Raw genomic sequence first — 17,366 nt, 5'->3', positions numbered from 1 at the left:
GAGGCCACAAGAGAAACTTCTATCATTAATTGTAAAATTTGCTAAGTATTGAAAACAAAGTTTCAGGGACAATTTCTCTTTTCTTCCCTAACACTAAGTTACCTCTTCCAAAAGTACAGATCACCTTCAAACTCCAAAAAAAACCCCAAACAAAACAAACAAAAAACTTCACTATAGACAAGACAGAGAACAACAGAAGTGCTCCAAAATCAAGAAGAAACCAAGAGACCAAAAGAGAATGGCAAGATAAGCATGTAACAAAATTTATATGTATCCAATGAAATCTGAAAACCATTAACTGGGTTTAAGCTTCTCATCACTGTGCTCTCTATAAGCATCAGATTAAAAAAAAAACTAACAAGTAGTAATGAGATGGGACTTTTATGTATTCACATGAGGGCTGTCGCCTTCAAAGTCATAGTCTTTGCACAGTATATGCTTATTCCAATAGTAATATGTATTTGTCATTAAACTATTTCTAAAAATTTCTCTACAGAATTGCCTTCAGAGCCAGCGGCATACTGTTCTGAAATTATCCAATGGTGGCAAAGCATGATTCATCCTTCAGAAGCAGAGCTAGAAGCCACTAGGGAAGGACAGCATTTACCCGCAAAAGCAACCTTTGATTGTCCAATTCAACAACCTCTGATTACCATCTTTGTTACTGTACAGCACAGAGGAGACATATTATATGGGTAAAGGCAAGAGTCCTGCAACAGAGGCTTGAAGAAATCACACAAAGACCTGGGGCTACTTTTTATGCCTTTATTGGAGAGCTCTCTAAATGTTAGAAAGTTCTCATACCAACCAAGACATGTTTCACCATGTAACTTCCACTTGCTCTTAGAATTGTCCCCTAGGCCACAAAAAGTACCAGCAGCCTCTCAAATATTGTTGAGTTGATACAAAAATCCCCATTCTCCTTGGCCCAATAATCTGCTGCCTTCACTTCAGGCTAAATATGTAGTTCCTTTAAATAGTCCTCCTATAGCACCACTGCTTGTCCTTTCATTGTTCTGGTCATTCTCCACTCACTGAACTATAGCTATTTCTGTGTCCCATTTTAATGAAATCTTTCCCTCTGTTTAATAAAGCAATTTCTGTTCACTGTAGGAAATATAAAAAGCATTAGCAAAAAATTTATATTTTTCATGTTAACACTTTCTGGTGGGATCTTCTGCTAGTCCATAGTCATTTTCATTTTCATGTTTGTTTGTTTGTTTTTTATAAATACTTTTTGTATAGATATGAGATCCAATTATTTGTCCCACCTTTTTCTTACATTACTATAGCTATAAACTTCTTAAATGAAGATGCTACAATGAGACACAATATTGCACATTAACTCTGTTAATGCAACCCCTCAGATTTCTTTAGCTGCTTTGGCAGCCACAATGTGCCACTGACATATATGTAATATCATACAACCTCAAAGATTTTTCTCTCAAGTGCTAGTGTTAAGCAATATCTCACCTATCCTGTGTTGTGGAGTTCGTTTTAGGGATTAACGTTCAGAATTCTTTAAATTTACTCTTACTACACTTTACCTGGTCTGATTCAGTCCCCACTCCCATCCAATTAATATGAATTAGTATTCTGAATGTATCATGCAAAGTATTAGCAATCCCGAGAACCTCTGTGTTATCTACATATTTTATGAGCATGCTACCCAAGGGCTCATTCAAATAATTGTTTAAGGGAAGAAAAAAGGAGGATAAAGAAAGAGTGATACAGGCCTTCCTATATGTGATACTGACTTATTAACAACTTCATATTAGTTTTATTTAACTAAACATGAATTAACTATTACATCATTTGTTTTTATCTTACATTACTTATGTACATACATTTTACATACAAAATCTGGTGTCTTTGAAAACTCTAAAATAAATCAAATTTGAAATGTCAACAGAATTCAATATTGAAAAGATTTGTAAAATGAAAAGAATCTATCCCAAATATGATTAATACTTTGCTAATGCTGTTTTATTTTAACTGTAAGTTGGTGTGTAGTACTTATGAGTTAGGAGTGGTAAAAATCAAAACAGTGATTGAACAGGAGCTCGATCCTAGGAGATTGTGGACAGAAGAGCTAAAACTAGTTTGTGAGAGGAAAAAGTGTGTGTGGGGCAGATTAATTTGTTAATGTGGATCTGTGCCTTGAAACAAAATTAACCTTGTTAATACATAAAGACTGGATTAAAATAGAAACGATATCTACTTGTTCAAATATGTTGTTTAAGTGGACCTTGAACTTTTACAGGCAAAGTACATAGAAAAAGGGGAACAAAGATGAAAGTTGTTTGAAGTCATGCTAATGCTAATGAATTAGGGACACAGACAGAATAACTGCGTACCATCAGCTGCATTCGCTTCTCCTGACTAGAGTCTATTATTGGGTAATACATTCATTACTGTTTGGTTTATAAAGTACTACAGTTATTTACCTAAAAGATAAATAGATAACCTGTACTTTAACTTTTTTGCTACTTGATATGTTAAACAACCTTCATACTTTAAAAAAAAAAAATGCAATTATCGAAGCACAGCTGAATGGCCCCAGAGCACACAGGCTCCATTAAATTTGCTTACATCTAATTACTCCTGCCTGAGGCAGGTGAGAAATTTACTCTTATAAGATCTTTATCTGGTAGCCAAAAAATGAAATGAAAGGAAATCAGTGATTTTCAATCTAATTACTATCTAAAACTATCTAAAACTATTTGTAGCACTTGCTCTTTCAGACCCTAAAAGCTAGGTTTTGTGCAATAACCATTATAATTATGTTTTTAACTGCTTAAATACAAACATTTCCTCCTAGAAAAATTAGTGTAAATCATCATCAATGTCAACTATGAATTCAGTTCCTGTTTCTTTCAAATTAAACATTTTAGGGTCATTTAAAAACATTGTTATTTAGAAACTGTGATACTGATTCAGTTCCCTAAAACATATAACTTCATGTGATTTTAAATATCTTTTAAAAACCAAATAAAAATGTGAGATTAACAAATATAGCATAAGAAGCCGAAAAGCTCCAAGATTCAATCAACCATAAAAAAAAAAAAAAAAAGATTCAATCAACCATAGTTCAGACAATGACTTTTCTGGACCTGTCAAAAACAGAAAAATACATCTCCTAGCCATGATCAAGAGGCTTGAATTGTCTTGTCTGTATTCCATCTCATGCATGGGAAACTTCCAGTGATTTTTTAGAGGTGGAGACAGAAAAAGAGGTGTACTGGACTGAATGTTGCAGTACACTTAATACAGCACCCACGCTTTTTTGCCACATAGGAAAATGAAACAGCAAATGAAATGTATGAGAAAAGCTCACCTATTAAGTTTATTTGTTCATGTATGTCATTGCATATCAAAAGTCATTCATGATTACCCCCAGACACATCTAGCAGTAATAATGTGTGTAACATGTTAAGCTGATCAAAAAACCTTTTTAGATAGAGAGTCCCATTTTAGTAGGACAGATGCTAAAACATTTGTTTTACTGACAAGAAAATGGGAGCTGTGAAAATGGAGGTCCTGGATCTAAGTAGATTCTCTACACTGCAAGGCTAAGACATGATAAAATCAGGCACCAAAATGACATTTTGATTTTGAGTCCAGTATTCTTTCTTAAAGATCAAGTTAAACCATAATAAAATAAAAAGGTACTCCTTAAACTATAGCGCATAGGCAGCAATGTGCCACAGGCTATAACGGTTCATATTAACACGGCACATCTTCTTAGAACAATTTTATTACAAGAATTAGAGAAATAATACCTGAAACAATGGAATATAATGAGGATGAGCATTTTGATATTAGGCATACACTGAAAAGTCTAAGAGGTAGCACAACAGATTATTATTATAGGCAGAGAGTAGTCCTCAATCTTGGCTGCCCCTTAGACTCAATCACTCGGCAAACTTTTAAAAATACTAATACCTATGCCTCACCTCAGAACCACCAAATTAGACCATCTAATAAAGCTTTATTTACATATTCAGGTGGGGAAAAAAAAACATATTCAGGTGGGGGGCCAGATTTAGCCTGCAAGTAGTAGTTGGAGGATCCTTGCAGTAGACTAGTATTATTTACTATTGGAATTCCCTGAGGAGCTCTAAAAATTTACATGTGTCTCAGTTCCATCCTCAGATATTCTAATTTAATTGGTCTGGGTTGCAGCATGGGCACAGGATTTTTAAAAGGTCAATAGTTGATTCTGATGTGAAGTAAAAGTTAAAAACCATTGTTCTAGAAACTTGACTTAGGTCCTTCACATATGCATCTATGGAAGCGGGGAGAAAAAGGAGGTAGAGATGTTCTTTATTTGGCTGTGGCATTCCCAAATGTACTGTATCAGGCTATTCTGTACAATATATAAATTAACTGCAAGAGTACCAGAGCATGTAGTTCTGAAGATGTTCATATTCATCTCTATTATCAGCTTATAAACTAGTGCATATGAGATCCAACACATCAAATATATTTCTGAAAAAATATGGCAGGTCAGTTTGAATAAAAGACCAATCCTCTGTATCCCTGGAATCTAAACATCTCTAATAGGAAAATATTTCTGGCCTTTCTATGGGCCTAAGCCCTTAAATTACTTAAATTGATTAGGAAGAACTGAAAAGATGTTGCTGCAGTTTTTATATCAATATTTAAAGAATAAGTTAAAGAATTCTATTGAAAAGATTAATGTAATCCCTCCCAGAAAAGAAGATATTACAATTCTATATACAAAAACTAGAAAATAAAGAAAAAAGCAGTGAGTCATGAAAAATTGATGAAAAAACGGATAAAATTTAAAAACTTAGAAATAACTTATTATGCCATAAACTAGATTATAAAACATCCCCTTAAAATTTCCAAGAATTGAAATACTCCTGAGTGTGTTATATGAACAAAATGTGATTGAGCTAGATATTAATTACATAAATACAAAACTTTCATATTTGGAAATTAAGCAGTGCATGAAATTAAGCAACGCATTTCTAAATAACCTCTGGGTTAGAAAATAAATTTCAATACAGAGTAGAAAATACTTTGAACTAATTTTTTTTTTTTACTTTGAACTAATTGGTAATGAAAATACAACTATAGCTGCAATTAAAGGAAAAATTATAGCTCAAACATAGCTACTAGAAAACAAGGGTGAAATTTAGTGTATATGTACGCATCAAGTAATTAGAAAGCATTTCATAACATATACAAATACTGAATCATGTTATACACTTGAAGCTAATATAATGTTGTTAATGTCAATTATATCTCAATTAAAAAAAAGAAGTTAGAAATGATGAATAGCAAATTAAACCCAAAAAGAGTATAAGGGGAGGAATAATAAAGATAGAAGAAATTAATAAAATAGGAAACCCATACGTAATATAGAAAAACAACAAAATCAAAAGGCTAATAACATTGATAAATCCCTAGAAGACGGATACAAGCAAGGAAAAGAAATTAGCAACTGGAATGAAAAAGATGACATCACTTCTGATACTCTAGATGACAGGACAATGAGAAGACATTAGGAATTACTTTATACCTAGAATTTTCACAACTTAGAACAAATAGAAGAACTCTGGGAAAAACAAAATTTATCAAATTGAAATAAGAAATAGAAAATCCAAGCAGTCAATCTAACAAAGAAATTGAATTTCTCCTTGAAAACTTTCCTCAAAAGATAGCTCAATGTCCAGATGGCTTAAGCAATAAGTACTTCAAAACACTGAAGATAACATTAATACCAATCTTATGGAAAAACTTTCAGATAACAGAAAAAGAAGAAACAACCACAAAGGTTTATGAGGCAAGGGTAACCTTATTACCCACGCCTGTCATTACTAGGAAAAAAATTATAGATCAACCCCTCTTAGGAGCATATATGCAAAATTCCTTAACAAAGTAATAGCAAACTGAATAAAGTAATATATATATAAAAGACAATTCATCACAAAACATTATATGGCAATAAAAAGAAATACTGATTCATGATATAATATAAATGAACCTTGAAAACATTATTCCAAGTGAAAGAATCAAGTCTGAAAAGACCATATGTTGTAGGAGCCCATTCGTATTAAATAGGCAAATGTGTGAATATATAGAATAGGCAAATCTATAGATACAAAGATATGAAGTAGCTTTGTAGGGCCTAGGACTAGATGTGAGGGGAAGGTTAGGGAAAAATGGAGAATGATTGCTAATGCATACAAGTTTCTCTTGGGTGGTACAAAAATGTTGTAAAATCTGATTACAGAGATAATTTCACAACCATGTGACTATACTAGAAAGTACTGAATTGTACACTTTAAATGTGTGGATTACATATGCTAATTATATCTCCAAAAACTGTTCAAAAATATTATACAGTATATAATAGCTTTATGCTCAGACCAAATAGATACAGAGCTCAAAAAGTGGTAGGGAAAATTCAGAAAAACATATATAAAAAATTCTTTTTAGCTATTCTCAACAATTATATTGGTGGTAGTAGTTGCAGCATTGTTATTATGAGGTTGTTTCATATTTAAAATTTTAATATCTATATTTATTAATATGCTGAATGCTAACATGAGTTTCCTGGAGCAGAACGGATGATTACTAGTACTTACATACAGTAAGTAGATAATACCACTCTGGCTCTTCTCTGCCCCAGCTCTTATCTCAGGAACAAGATGATGAGAATTACTTTCAAGTAATTGCTTCTACAGAAGGTAAAGAATCCCGAAAAAATAAATCTGCATGTTTACTGTGGAAAAAAGAGACAGCTGTTCCCTCTCTCCTGAGTTTCCTTGAAAATGTAAAGGAAAAGACTTGTGTCCTCACACTTTACAATGTTAAAAAAAATCTTTCTAGGGGGAATAAACTAGTGTCTTCAGTTTTATAACCCAGAGGTCTCCAAGATCCTGGCCTCATTCCTTCATCCTTGAAATGCAAACATATACCTCCCGAGAATAAATCCCTCTGGAGTTCTCACTGTTCAGTCATACATTAAATTTTAATGCTTATCTTTTAGCCTACATCCCAAGTTTCTGTAAAATTTGCTCAGAAAACCCTAACTGTGCAGACATATTTAAAGAACAGAAGTAATGAAAAAGCACAGCAAATAAGGGGGAGATCCAGGACCATGAGAACAGCTTTCCAGGTCCTTCCCTGTTACAGTGGCTATACTCTGGTCCAGATTAGCATGTGAGGTCAATTAGAATCATATTAACATTCTCCATTTCTTGCCCAACAAAAACTACTCTCTCGTGCACATTCGTATTCACAGTGACTGCAGTGGTGACCAGAGATGACTGTTCAATAAATTCTGGATTCCACATCTGGTTTGAGAATATAACTATAGCCCAAACACACAGTACAGGCTTAACAGTCATTGGATTTCAGATGTTATCATGCAAGATGTTCTCTTCAGGACAATATAGTGTTGTTCCTTTATCTGTCCAATCCCAACCAATGTACCATGCGAAAGACAAATCCCCTTTATATCTGCGGTACCTGGGCCATTACAAAACCAGCATAAAGGCCACACTGTCCAGTAATTCCCACCATAATCTAGACTAACCATAATATTTCCATAGTTAGCATCCTTAGCTTGGCATCTCATACTCCCAGTTACTGCTTTTAAAAACATCAACTTCCATAATAATTAGAATATTAATCAGTCTTTCCTGGGTAAAGATACAAGCCCTTTTCCTGTACTGTTGACTGATAATGATGTTCCATTAAAGTAAAATACTTAGTCCAGTCATTTAAAGCTTAGTTGTCCCTCCAGGGCCATTTCTAGATGTAGCTAGTCTCCTGCAAGAGAGCTCCCTCTAGTGTCTCTATTTGGATTAGTAAGTCCTCTTCATCATGATGAGCTTTCAGGAACATTATTTTGGTCTGATGTAGTACCTCAAGATCAGTATCCCAAATCCCTACAGAATATGGGGCACAGAGGAGGCAAGAGCAACCAACCTACAAGATGGATTATCACCATAGTAGATTAGTAATATTTGTGCAATTTAGGAAAATGGTTTGCACACAAAAATAACGAAGTCCAATGAGGTTGTCAAGTGGTATACTATACCAAATACAGCTCTGCCTGGGTGTCCTATGTTTTCCATAAATGTATTTTGCATAACTGCACAAAGGAGTTATCAGTAATACTGATTAATTATATCTCCTCCAAATTGATCTTCTTCAAGGGTAGTGTTTCCTTAAATAAATTCTATTTTCATTGACATATTCTGTATTCGAAGGACTAGACCAAGCTATGGCAGGCAGTAGAAATCTGCTTTCCATTATACCTAGGTAAATGTCTTAGCAACATACTGTTTTGATTTGTGCCCACAAAGAGAGCAAAAGCTCTACTGTTCAGAATCTTACACATATATGATTCATTAGTAATTACTGAGTCAGCAGACACATGATCAGAATGGTTAACTACTGCCTTTAAATGAATAACTGAGTGGTGACTGTAATAAACTACCCTACATTGAATCATCAAGTGGCACTCTGTCATTTAGTTGCTCCAAATTATCAGGTGGAATCTTCCAGTAAAGCTCCTATAACATCAGCAACTTCAGATCAGAGAATCTGCAAAAACAGGTCCCAAGTTTCTCTTAACGTCAGCTAAGTAGTCAGCATCAGATTGGAGAGGGATACCTAAAATTTTCTAGCAAGGAAGTCTGGCACAGAGGTCACATGATTGCACCCCTCCATGGAATTGTAAGCCATTTATAGGTGCCTTACTACCTCTTCATAAGGCACCTTAATATCTCCTATGAAGAGATTGGTCTTTTTGCCTCAGTAGATACAAGGCCAGTATAAGCAGCAGCCTTGTTAATACGTCTCCTTGGACTCAGTCTCAGGCTGATATTATAGAGTCTGACAGATAAAGAATCACAGGACACATGGCCCTATGTTTACAGACAGCCCTCAATTTGCCTACACAGATGATGCTATGGCATAACCCTAAGAGTGTTTAAGAACATATGCACTGTCAAACTTAGTGGTATTAATACTGTGTTTAGTGCACTTATAATACTTTCCTTTGGTACATACAACTTTAAAGTCAGCCCTGGGACCACCAGATCAAGCAAGACAAAAGAAACTTCATGAAATAGGAAAAGCATACAGTTGTGTATTTGCACTGTGCCCCATGACCTCATTCTTACCTCCTAATCCCAGAAATCTTCCCAGTAGAGTCTTGACATTACTTCCTTTTATAGTCAATATTAGTACAAAATCATTTAATTGGTTAAGCTAACCCTTAAATCTTTTTTATTTTTTTTAACCAGCCATTTTAATTAACCAATACATCAACTGCCCATTCCAATTTTCAGTGACACCAACTGCTCTGAAAGTGTTAATAAATACAGGATGTCCATGAAATTTTCTGTCCATTTCTTTGTATTTGTAGCAGTAAAATATATTTCTCTAATTTAATTCCTCTGTTGTCAAAGAGAGTACTTTGCCCGATTTCAGTATAATTACACATACTGAGACTCGTCCTATGATCCACAACAAGGTCTATCTTGTTGAATGGTCCATGTGTACTTGGAATGAATATGTAGCTTGCTGTTAATGGGTGGAGTGTTTTATAAGTGCCAAGTAGGTCAAAGTGGTCGGTACTGTTATTCAAACTTCCTATATCCCTAATGATTTTCTGTCTACTTGGTTTAACTATTACTGAAAAGAGATGTTGAAAGCCCCATGTACAACTGTGGATTTCTCCATTTCTTCTTTATCAGTTTCATGTTGTACATCTTAACACTCTGTTATTGGTATATAAATCTTTAAATTGTTATGCTCTCATGAGCATAAAGTGACCTCTTTATCATGATGAAATGCCCCTTTTTATCCCTAATAATATCCATGTTCTAGGACTACTTTATCTGATGTTAATATAAACAGTTCAGCTTTCTTTTAATTCATGTTACCATATCTCCATCCTTTTAGGTATAACCTATGTTTCTATAATTAAAGTACATTTCTTATAGACAACATATAGTTGCTGGGCCTTAGTTTTTAGTTTTTTATTCAAATCTGAAAATTCCTCCCTTTTGTTTGGAGGTGTTGAGATCATTTACATTTAATGTAATTATTAGAATGATTAGGTCTAAATCTACCATCTTACTTTTCCTTTCTATTTGTCTCACCTGTTCTATGTTCTTTTTTTTTTTTTTACCCTTCATTGTCTTCTTTTGGATAATCTTACAGCATTCAATTCATGCTCCACTACTGCCCTGTTACCTACATGGTTTTATTTTTTAACAGTTACTTTAGGGTTGACATTTTGTATATTTAAGTTATCACAGTCTACTTCAAATAGTATTATAGGACATCATGTTAATTCAAGAATCTTACATACTATACTTTCCCCCTTCTGTTACAGTGCCATTCATGTGGAATTTAAGAGACAAAACAAATGAACAAAGGAAAAAAAAAAGAGATTAAAAGAAAAAACTCCTAACTAGAGAGGACAAATTGATGGTTATCAGAGGGGAGATGGGTGGGGGTAGAGGGTGGGATAAATAGATGAAGAGGATTAAGAGTACACTTTATTTTGATAAGCACTAAATACGCAGAGACTAGTTGTTGGAACTGTACACCTGAAACTAATAAAACACTATATGTTAACTTAAACATATATTTTTTTTAAATAGAAAAAATAGTTTAGGATTTTGTTCTGGCATGAGTTATTTGTTAGATCAGGTTCATGGCCTTTAGTCTAAGACTCATGACTACTAAGGCGTTAGCTGTTTGAGGACTCTACTTGAGGTAAATCTCCATTTACTGACATAGAAAAAATCCCTAAGACATACTGTTGAGTAACAAAGTCAGGTTGTCAACCAATACACAGAATAACTACTCACATAATGTTTAAAACCCATAAAGCAATTATAGTATTTCTACTCACACACAATACAGATACCAAAAAAGAAAGTGATCTAGAAAAATGATCAATTATTACTCTGGTACACATCTCTGGGAAAGGGAATGACTGGAGGGAGAGGAGAGCACAAGAAACACATGGAAACTTTATAAAAATTTAACATTATGTGGGGCTCCCTGGGTGGCTCAGTGATGTAGTGTCTGCCTTCGGCCCAGGGCGTGATCCTGGAGTCCTGGGATCGAGTCCCACATCAGGCTCCCTGCATGGAGCCTGCTTTTCCCTCTGCCTGTGTCTCTGCCTCTTTCTCTCTCTCTGTGTCTTTCATGAATAAATAAATTTTTCAAAAAATTAACATTATGTGGCAAGAATATATTTGTGTAATACTCATAAAATTAAAAATAAATATTTCTAAAAGACAGGATTATTCTTGAGGATCCCTGGGTGACTCAGCAGTTTAGCACCTGCCTTTGGCCCAGGGTGTGATCCTGGAGTCCTGGGATCGAGTCCCACATTGGGCTCCCTGCATGGAGCCTGCTTCTCCCTCTGCCTGTGTCTTTGCCTCTCTCTCGCTCTTTGTGTGTCTCGTGAATGAATAAACAAAATCTTAAAAAAAAAAAAAGAGGCAGGATTGTTCTTAAATAAAATGTGTACATCATTCTTTAAAATAAGTCTAAAAACCAGGAAGTTCTTAAAACACTAAGTTGTTAATGTGCAGATTTCACGAGTTCACTGATGCCTACAAGGGACCAGGTTACATGACACAATTGTGATACACATTTTTATTTGTTCATGTAGAGTTGGCCCTTTTCTAAGACTACTCTATAATCTAATGGGCCACAAAACTTTGCTGAATGCTGAACTCCTCTCCCTATGGAAAGATACTGCTGTCCCACTTTTGGATTAAAACCCATTCTGAAAATTTTAAATGGGTGGGGAAGAGAGCTTGGAAACCTATTTCACATCATTTACATGTTTTTGTGTCCTTAGAAATAATGTTCCACTCCAGAAACTATTCTTTAACACTGTTCTCAAGAATAAGTTTTATCTTTGCACACCTTTATGTAATCAACAGAAACTATGTCCTATAAATATTAAAATCACATCTATACTTTTCTTTGAAATGCTCTAGACAAATTAGCTCAGTTTTACACTTTATCCAAAAGTATAATACAGGTAAACAACATCTCTAATCCCTCCACAGAGTCACATACACTTCCACAGAGACAAATGAAAAGACATGCACAATCAGTTACACTGTAATACAGGTGTTGGCAAGGTTATATCTCATGGCTCTGTCTTTCTAATGAGGTAGGTTCTCTTTGGATTCTAATCCATTCTGTTCTCCAGCAGTAAAAGTGACAGAATGTGTACTGTCCAGTGAGGTGTCACATAAAATCATTTTAGAACTGGGCAATCTCAGAAAATCCAAAAGAGAGAGCAACAGATAAAACAAGAGAGCATACTCTGTGTAGATTTATATAGAAACTCATAGGACAAATATATCTATAGTGAGAACTTCAATCATAAGCGTTGCTGAGCAACCTTTTCTCAAAAATGAGAATACCACACCTTGATCTTTCTCTTGTTAACAGCTGAGGAGATCAACTTCAAGTTCTTTATAGAACACTTTCCAATAAAGACAACATTTCACCTTCAACAAGGAGAGAGTAGCTTGGTGTTTACCAGGGAGAAATATTATGGGATCTTTCTTTTAATATTGCTTAAAATGTAAATTTGTCTTTAAAATCTTCCACAGCTTGAGACCTTGTTATTTCAGAGATCAGCAATGTAAACTTGCAAATGAAGTACATGATTTAGGCTTTGAGAAACCTGAGGCTCCAGGGCATTTACTGTAATAGGCTCATGAAATAAATGCATTGAGCTTAAACCCTATAGTTTCTTGAAAGTGAATATAATTATAAAAATTCAAAATAACAAATTAAATGTGTTCGTATGTAATATCCATATTGGAATCACATTACCACCTGCCTGTTATGTCTATGCTAACTGATCAAATGGCATTCTCTCAAATATAATTTTCTTGCCATCCTCAGCAAAAACCTACCACTTTGCTTATTTCTGACACCACAAAGCCTATAATTCTATTTTAGCATATTCAAAATATGTTTGAAAAATATATGAAAAATATCACGTTATGCCAAATACAGATTTTAAGAAGCTTCAAAAAAAGAAAAAGAAAGAAAGAAAGAAAGAAAGAAATCAACCTATTTTTCCTGTTTCCTATGAACCTAGGTTCCAAATTCATAAAAAGAACTTAAATCAAAGGACCATAATATAATAATAATTTTAGAGGTAGTTATACATTTAAAAAAGAAAAATGATGAGGCGCACTTGTTTTTTTTTTTTTTTTTTTAATTAACTTTTATTGGTGTTTAATTTACCAACATACAGAAAAACACCCAGTGCTCATCCCGTCAAGTGTCCACCTCAGTGCCCGTCACCCATTCCCCTCCAACACCCGCCCTCCTCCCCTTCCACCACCCCTAGTTCGTTTCCCCGAGTTAGGAGTCTTTATGTTCTGTCTCCCTTCCTGATATTTCCCAACATTTCTTTTCCCTTCCTTTATATTCCCTTTCACTATTATTCATATTCCCCAAATGAATGAGAACATACACTGTTTGTCCTTCGATGAGGCGCACTTGTAATCCCTTTGGTAAATGGTCAAAAACCCATCTTCAACTTCCCCCTACTCAAGTTGTTCAGTAATGACTCGACATTTTTACATTCTAAATTATTCCTCCTTTTCTGTTGTAACTATTTATTAGTGAACACAGATTATCTGTGTGGTAACAGCTCCCTTGAAAGTCTGGCTACGTACCCAAAGCTGCTACTTTGATGATGATTGCTTGAATGTTAGATGATATCATCTCTCGGAGCAAATCTTCCTGGTTTCTTTGCCAAAGGTAAGCTAAAGGCTGGAGATTAAGCCTTTTACACCTATAAAATAAAAAGAAAAAAAAAAATCAGATGATATCTTGATATTCTATACTTGGATCCACAGCAATTACTTTGATTCTAAACATAATGCTTCTCTCAAGGATTTTAGCATTTAAAATGCTTTAAAAAACATGTTTTGCATAATGAAGTTTATATATACAACATAAACATATTTAATTTCCAGAGGCTATGCATAAACAGATAAAAATGAAATCTCCAGGCAGATTACAAATATTAATTTTAGTAAGACTCTAAGTTTAGAAATCTATGCTAAAAAGCTTCCAAATGCCGATGGATGATTATTCTTGTTCTTAGAACTTCCTTGGGTATTAAAATTGTGAAGCATATGCAAAACAGGCAAATCAATTTATCCTAATAAAATGATAATATAGTGATTAAATTTATACCATCTATGGTTACATGAACTACTGTTCTCTATTAACTTTCACCTGTTTAAAAAGAATTTGACTATAAGTGAAAAATAATAAGAAAAACAAAAAGTATAATATATTGAGCACCAAATATGCTCTAGGCATTGTATTACATATTTTACATTACGGTGCAGTAGGAAGAATATAGGTTTTGTAATCAAGATTTGGATTTGAAGCCCCCTCTGGCTTTCACTAGCTGCATGACTTTGACAGGTCAACTAAACTCTAAGTCTTTAGTTTCCTAGTTCATAAATAGGAACAAAAATATTTCCTTTCAAAGTTCTTGAGAAGATTAAGACTTTAGAAAGTGAAGTCATTCTTTACTCCTTTTTGTTCCCCTCACATTTCTCACCCAGCTTATCATATCATAACACAGAACACAATCATTCCTCACTCATACCACTGCTAAAACCCATGTCTGTGCCACCATTATCTTTCTTTCATGTTGGTATCCCCCTAACTTCTTTCCTGCTTCTATCCTTGCTCCCCCCCCCCCTTTTTAAAGATTTTATTTATTTATTCATGAAAGACACAGAGAGAGAAAGGCAAAGACATAGGCAGAGGGAGAAGCAGGCTCCAGGCAGGGAGCCTGATGTGGGAATCGATACCCTGAACTGGTATCATGCCCTGAGCCAAAGGCAGACACTCAACTGCTGAGCCACCAGGCATCCCAGATTTTTTTTTAATTGAAAAATATTATTTCTTCCTATCTTTATTATAAAATTCTTGGCTGTTGCTTAGCCATAATCTTTTGACTATTTCTAGACTTAAGTCAAGCTCTTTTGCTTATTTAAATTTTTTAAGAATTCAAAATATCATGGTTCAAATATACTTCCTCTGTAACTCACTACTGCATTTGAGCTTGTGACATTTATTAAATACTTTATATCTTGAGTATACACTGATGCAATACAAACTATAAATAGAAAACAGACTAATTCAAAACTGAGTTTTCAAACCAAAGGACTCCCAATAACACTGCTTCAAAATTTTCAAGAGTAAAATCATTGGAGATATGCTTTATGCTATAAAAATCTGAGCATTTTAACTATGTATTGAAGTGTACCTGAGACTGTTTTAAGAAAAATCTTGCCTCTATCTATGGGTATGCTCTGGGCCTTCTCCCATATAGATATAAGCCAGCCTCCTAATCAGGAGCACAATACATTTGGCTTTTAATTTTCATAAATAAATGTCAGCTCCATCTACAGTTTGGCTACCCATTAAACCATGTGGGCTTGAACTTATTAAAAAACAGATTTGTAAACTAAATAATTCTCAGAGAATATGACCTAAAACTTGATGAAAATAGTATTTCTAACATATGGTTTAAGGGATATGCAATCCATCTCCATCTGTAGATCAGTCGTTCTCAAATGTAAGCAAGCAGAATGTAAAGAAATCTTTTCCAAACTACACATATGACCTCTCCTACTTCCACCTCCACTCTCCCTTCTCCAGAGATACTGATACCCTCCCAAATATGAGAGCATCATATTCCCCATCATTTAATTATGCTTTGTCCTTTATTTCATTTATTTAAAAAAATTTGGATTTAAAAAAGTTTTGGGGATCCCTGGGTGGCCCAGTGGTTTGGGGCCTGCCTTCGGCCCAGGGCATGATCCTGGAGTCCAGGATCGAGTCCCGTGCCGGGCTCCTTGCATGGAGCCTGCTTCTCCAACTCTGCCTGTGTCTCTGCCTCTCTCTCTCTCACTTTGTGTGTCTCTCATGAATAAATGAATAAAATCTTAAAAAAAAATTTTTACATTTATTTATTTATTTATTTATTTATTTATTTATTTATTTACTCACTCTATGTTCATTGTGGGGCTCGAACTTATGACTCTGAGATTGAGTCACATGCCCTTCCTATTGAGCCAGACAGGCGCCCCTAAAAATTCTGGGTTTTTGAGTGCCTTAAATTCACTGTAGAATTAGAGACAAAATAAATGCAATAAAAAATAAAAGAAGTTTTCAAGTCAATTAATATGTAAGTTTTTGATTTGATAGTCCATATGTTTTTTATCAAGAATATAAAACTATTACAGAAATACAACCCTTATCAGATTTCCATTTATCCTTCTGAATAGCAAAATTACTTATTTCTAAGTCAAGTTGCGCTTGTAGAATCCAAATTTTCTTTTTTGCTAATTGTATAAAGTCTCTATACAATATAGTTATTTATCCAAATAAACAAAAAATGAAAAGTAAATTCAGGTGATGTTTTGCCAAGTCTCCATTAAATAATCAATATTATCATTAGACTTTATGGTTTTTGAATAGATAATGGAATTGATTATTTTTGGTAGTTGGAGATACAATGTTTTACCAGTGCTACACCCTTTGGAGGGTGAGAAAGATGAAGAGAGCAATAATATACAAAGTCCTTGAAAGTTGAATGGCTTTGTTATATAAATATTTTAATCACATGAATATTTTTGGCCATGAACTGAATTCTAAGGTCCAAAGGAAAGATTCCTTAGTAAGCTTTTTTCCTTTAAAATATCACATTTTTTAAAATCTTATTTATTTTTTTAAATTGGAGTTCAATTTGCCAACGTATAGCATAACACCCAGTGCTCATCCCATCAAGTGCCCCCCTCAGTGCCTGTCACAGTCACCTCCACCCCCCGCCCACGTCCCTTTCCACCACCCCTTGTTTGTTTCCCAGAGTTAGGAGTCTCTCGTGTTCTGTCCCCCTTTCTGGTATTTCCCACTCATTTTTTTCTCCTTTCCCCTTTATTCCCTTTCACTATTTTTTATATTCCCCAAATGAATGAGAACATATAATGTTTGTCCTTCTCCGATTGACATATTTCACTCAGCATAATACCCTCCAATTCCATCCACATCGAAGCAAATGGTGGGTATTTGTCATTTCTAATGGCTGAGTAATATTCCATTGTATACATAAACCACATCTTCTTTATCCATTCATCTTTCGATGGACACCGAGGCTCCTTCCACAGTTTGGCTACTGTGGACATTGCTGCTATAAACATTGGGGTGCAGGTATTCTGGTGTTTCACTGCATCTGTATCTTTAGGGTAAATCCCCAGCAGTCCAATTGCTGGGTCAGAAGGCAG

The 17,366-nt window shown here is 34.6% G+C and overlaps 1 protein-coding gene across 5 annotated transcripts in view; it reads right to left on the bottom strand.

Annotated features, from left to right (window-relative positions):
• Window positions 1-17,366, bottom strand: part of DPH6 (diphthamine biosynthesis 6) — a 148,400-nt gene that overhangs the window by 34,969 nt on the left and 96,065 nt on the right. For all 5 annotated transcript variants that reach the window (XM_041739762.1, XM_041739768.1, XM_041739752.1 and 2 more), the window contains exon 5: window positions 13,731-13,849. In XM_041739762.1, coding sequence (XP_041595696.1) covers window positions 13,731-13,849 — 119 coding nt within the window. The remainder of the gene's footprint in view (window positions 1-13,730; window positions 13,850-17,366) is intronic.

The sequence above is a fragment of the Vulpes lagopus genome, chromosome 2, assembly GCF_018345385.1.
Source record: "Vulpes lagopus strain Blue_001 chromosome 2, ASM1834538v1, whole genome shotgun sequence".
NCBI lineage: Eukaryota > Metazoa > Chordata > Mammalia > Carnivora > Canidae > Vulpes > Vulpes lagopus.
Note: the sequence above shows the minus strand (reverse complement) of the source record. Positions and strands in the feature narration are given on the sequence as shown.